The sequence below is a fragment of the Strix aluco genome, chromosome Z (genome assembly GCF_031877795.1).
Source record: "Strix aluco isolate bStrAlu1 chromosome Z, bStrAlu1.hap1, whole genome shotgun sequence".
Taxonomy (NCBI): Eukaryota; Metazoa; Chordata; class Aves; order Strigiformes; family Strigidae; genus Strix; species Strix aluco.
The window spans coordinates 12,439,138-12,443,984 of NC_133971.1; the positions used below are offsets into that span (position 1 = coordinate 12,439,138).

The 4,847-nt window shown below is 66.1% G+C and overlaps 1 protein-coding gene across 1 annotated transcript; it reads right to left on the minus strand.

Annotated features, from left to right (window-relative positions):
• Positions 1-591: 591 nt before the first annotated feature.
• Positions 592-3,703, minus strand: HTR1A (5-hydroxytryptamine receptor 1A). The gene has a single exon (XM_074812387.1). The coding sequence runs from the start codon at positions 3,701-3,703 to the stop codon at positions 2,462-2,464; it is 1,242 nt and encodes a 413-aa protein (XP_074668488.1). The 3' UTR covers positions 592-2,461.
• Positions 3,704-4,847: the final 1,144 nt, after the last annotated feature.

The window sequence follows — 4,847 nt, forward strand, 5'->3', positions numbered from 1 at the left end:
TGGGAGCTGCACCCCTCTTGCCGGCTTGCTGATGCGGCTCTGGGTGGGCCCTGCCTCGAGGTGCCGGGGCTCTTGGCGGAGTCGGGCTGCCCCTGTCCCGCAGTCACGCTCCATCCCCCCGGGGCGCAGGGACGGACCCCGCCCGGTCTGCCGTGCGGGGCCGGAGGGCGGCCAGGCTTCCCCAGCGGGGAGTTTGCAGGAAGGTTCGCAAAGGAAAAAAAAAAAAAAAAAAAAAAAAATTAAAAGGGCAAAACGTGCAGAAACGCACTTGCAGGAGTCGGCGGGAGGAGGGGGAGGAGACGGCGAGAGGAGCAAACGCCGCTGCGCGGCAGCTCTGCTCCGCACCGAGGCGCGTCGTCCCCTACCGGCGCGGCCGCGCTCTGCGGTCCGGCCCCGCTCCCGCCCCGGCCCCGGGGTGCCCGGCGGCTCTGCCCAGCCTGCACCCCCGGCGGGTGGGGTTCCCAAAGTCACGGGATATCCGAGCATTCGGGAGACGTTTCGGCTCCCTAATCGCTGCAGGCTGGCTCTTCTGACACTCCGGCACTTCAGGACTATATAGGACACACGTGGTTAGGAGTGATCAAAGAGGAGATAAGATCAAAGATCACTTTAATTGCGAAAATGAGGTCAAAGACAACTTTCAGAAAATCAGCTATGTATCTGAGGCTGTTAAAAGCACTATTGTCATTTAATGTAAGCGGTTGAAGTTCAGAAATGACTGGGCACTTACATTCACGTGACGCACAGAGTTAACATTCCCTTTTACCTACAGGTAACACAGATTACACAAAAATAAACAGGAAAATATATATATATATTTGGTCAAGCATTCATTTCAGGCTGCCTGTCGCAGAGGTACGCGGCAGCCGGCCCAGTGCCAGTGCCTGGCCGGCCCGGCGCCATCCCTCCCCGGCCCGAGAGCGGCCCCAGGCCCCGGCCGCGGCCGGCGGGAGAGCCCGGGGCACGGCGGGCAAGGGGCAGGGGGGCTGCGCGGCGGGCAAGGCTGTGCTGCTGCCCTGCTCCAGTCCCGGGCTGGGCGGGGAAGGAGAAGCACACCGGGTTTCCTGGGGCCAAGCAGCTGGAATTGACGGGAGAGGAGGGACCCTCTGCGGGGAGAAGGCTTGCGGAGCCGCCGCGGGGACCAGCCAGGCCATGCTTGGCTCTCCCTGCCCATGGCATCGCAGTTACACTGCCTGCTTCTGGCCGCAGCTCTCAGCTTGCGAGAAGGGTCGTGCTTCCCCTCGCCGGGGTTGGCCCGGGGGAGAAGGGAGCCTGCCCGTTCCCAGCCTGCGCCCAGATGCCGTTTTCGCCACCTGCGGCTGCCGCCGGAGGATGCTCTCGGCCCCTCCCCTTCTGCCACGGAGCACATGGCAATGTTTTGGTTGATCGGTTTGGTTCGTTTTGCTGTTGTTTGCGGTTTTTGTTGTTTGTTTGTTGTTTCCCGAGCAAAATGTGCCGCGGCTGGCTGCCTCCGAAGCAACCGCAAGGTCTCCGGAGAAACTTTCAAGCGGCTTAGGAAAAAAAAACAAAACAAAACAAAAAAAAAAACGCTACTTCGCAGACTGCTTAAACTCCCTGTGCCGCTGCGTGCGCGGTGAACTCAGGGACAGTCGCACAGCGCCGAGCCTTTCCTTGGTGGGAAACCCTCGGTCAAAGGCATTTTAAAAATATGTATCTCCATATAATGAGGCGTGCGGTTGGGGTTTAAGCCCCATCACCTCCCTGCGCTGCCAGGAAGGGAAGCCAGATGAACTGGAAGGTCCTAGCATAGCAGGAGAGCTGTTAGACACACGTAATGCAGACGGGGATGCTGCTGTAGGTACCTTGCAAGGTACCACACGGTCGCTTTTCCCCGAAGAAAATCCCCTTTGTGGTTTCACAGCCCGGGAAGCGACGAGCTCAAAGCCCCTTCCTCCGCTCGGGGCGTCGCCTTCAGCCTCCATACTCACGCTGCCGGGCGGAGGTCGGACTCTGAGCCCCTCGCCGTCTCCTTGTAAATCCAAGGAGAACCCCCGGCACGGCGGTTTTCTGCATAGGGTGGTTTATTTTTACCGATGCTACTCGGGCAGACACTGTGGTTTACAGTGACCACAAGCAACGATCTGCAAACCCTAAATCTACCCGGAACGATGGAAGGGGGGGAGGAAGGGAGGAAGGGACGGCGGCGGGAGCGCCGGCGCCCGGCAGCGGAGCCCCGGCGAGGCCAGGCGAGGCGACGGGGGCCGCGGAGCCCTCCCGGGCTGGGCGTCCCCCCGCCATCCCCTGGAGCCCTGCCCTGCCCTGCCCTGCCTCCCCCCGCGGGGCTTGTCCGACAGGCGAAGGAGCGAGAGACTCGGGCGCTCTGCGGAGGAGGGTCCCCGAGCCCCCCGCCCTTCTGCCGGGCGGGGGGGACACTGCGGCGGGGGCCAGGCGGATGGAGCGAGTGGCAGGACCCCGCTGCCCCGTCCGGCAGCGGCGGGCTTCACTGCCTGCAAAATTTGCACTTGATAATTTTCTTAAAAGCACTTTGGAAGTCTTTGTTGAAATAGGCATAGATGATGGGGTTGAGGAGGGAGTTGGAGTAGCCCAGCCAGTTGATGACTGCCCCCAGCCACTCGGGCATGTAGCACTTACTGTCACAAAAGGGCAGGACCAGCGCCACGATGAAGAACGGCAGCCAGCAGAGGATGAAGGTGCCCATAATGATGCCCAGGGTCTTGACAGTCTTCCTCTCCCGGGACAGAGCCATCCTCCGCTTGGCCTCCGTGTTCTTCTCGTTGCGCCTTTCGAAGGAGGGGGGTGGCGGGGAGCCGCACGCCTCGCTGGGCAGCGGCAGATGCGTCTTGGAGGAGCTGTGGCAGCGCTGGACCTCGATGATCTCCAGGGCGGCCCCGTCCTCGCCCTGCCGCACCGCGCCGTTGACACAGGCACCGGGCTTGGGCTCCACAGTCCGCCGCCAGCCCTTGCCGGGCTCCCCGTTGCTTTTCTTCTGCAGGGCGGCCGGGGAGAGAGTGAGGCAGGTGTCGGCGATTTTCTTTTTCTCCACTTTCTTGACCGTCTTGCGGATCCTGAAGCGGGCCGCCTTGAAGATGCGGCCGTAGAGCACCAGCATGAGGAGAAGCGGGATGTAGAAGGCGCCGAAGGTGGAGTAGATGGTGTACCCGTGGTCCTTGCTGATGGTGCAGGCGTCGGGGTCCGAGCGGTCCTCGGGCGTTCTCCAGCCCAGCATAGGCGGGATGGATATCAAGAAGCCGATGAGCCAGGTCAGGCTGATAAGCGCGGCGGCCCGCCGGGGAGTCCGCTTGTTGACATAGTCGATGGGGTCCGTGATGGCCCAGTACCTGTCCAAGGCGATGGCGCACAGGTGCAGGATGGAAGAGGTGCAGCACAGCACGTCCAGCGAGATGAAGATGTCGCAGGTGACTTGCCCCAGCGTCCACTTGTTCAGCACCTGGTAGAGAGCCGCCATGGGCAGCACCAGCACGGACACCATGAGGTCGGTGACGGCCAGCGAGCCGATGAGATAGTTGGCCACGGTTTGCAGGGAGCGCTCCAGGGCGATGGCCGCGATCACGCAGGCGTTGCCACTCACGGCGCACAGGATGAGCGTGCCCAGGAGCAGGGAGGTGAGCAGCTGGTAGCCCAGGGTCACCTCGGCGAGGCCGGGGCCGCCTGCCCCCTCGGGGGACCGCTCTGGGGAGGTAGTGTTGTTGGCCACATCCATGCCGGGCGGGGGGGGGGGTCTCTTCAGGAGACGGGCATGGGAAGAGGCGCCGGTCACTTGTGCGCTCCCCTGGCAGGAGGCATCGCCGCCCCGTGCGCTTTGGCCACGCCGGGCACCCCCCCGCTCCGCCACCCCTCCCTCCCCTATATAGCGCGGCGGGGGGCGGCCGAGGCTCGGAGGACGGCGGCTGGCGGAGCCGCCCCGCGCCCGCCCATCCCCGCCGCCTCTGCCCAGCGCGCAGCCCCGGGCGGCGGGGGCGGCCCTCCCGCCGCCGCTCGCCGAGCTGCTGCCCCTCGCTCCGCCGCTCTCCCGCGCCGCTCCTTCCTGCTCTGCCTCTCCGCTCTCCCCTCACTTTCTCCCTCCCTCCTTCCCCTCCCCTTCCGTCCCCCCCTTCATCCCGCCTTCCGCGGCGGCGGGGGGGAGGGGGGGGGAGTCCTCGCTGGGTCGCCATCGTCCCCCGGCGCCGCTGGCAGACCGGGCGGGCGGGCGCCGGTGTCCGTCACCGCCCGCCGCCCCCTCACCGCTGGGACGACACCGCAGAGAAACCCACCAGGACTCCCCCCTCCCCCTCCAAATCTCCTCCCCGCAGCTCCGCCCCGGGCAGCGGGGGCTTTGGGCTTCCCCTCGGGAGCGGCGCCAGGAGCTTGTGCGGCGTGTGCGAGGCCGGGGCGGGGGGCTTCCAGTGGCCGGGCACTGACGGGCTGGGGCGGGTGGCACCTCACACCCCGGGGCTGCCGGCGGACGGGGGGGTCCGGGGGTGCTTATCGCCACCTGCAGGCAGGCGGCGGCGGCCCGAGGACGCGGCGCTCGGTGGGGGGAGGTTCGGCCGGGCACCCCTGGCCGCGGGGCCGGCGGGACTTTCTGCGGGTCTGCATCCCCGCCCCCTGTCCGGCCGCCGCGCCGGCCCCAGCGAGCACCGTGCCGCCGGGGTTGCCCGCGGAGCAGCGGTGTCTCCCACGGGTGTTTCGGGAGGGGCTGCTGCACAGCCCCGTGCTGGGCAGGGCTCCCGCTCAGTCGCTGAGAAGTGCTGCGGCGGTGACAGTCCCGTCCGTGATGATTCGTGCCCTCGCCCCGGCGTCCTGCCGCGGGGAGGACGGCCGCTGCCGTCGGGGGCTCCGCGCCAGTGCGCGGCTCCCCGCTGTCC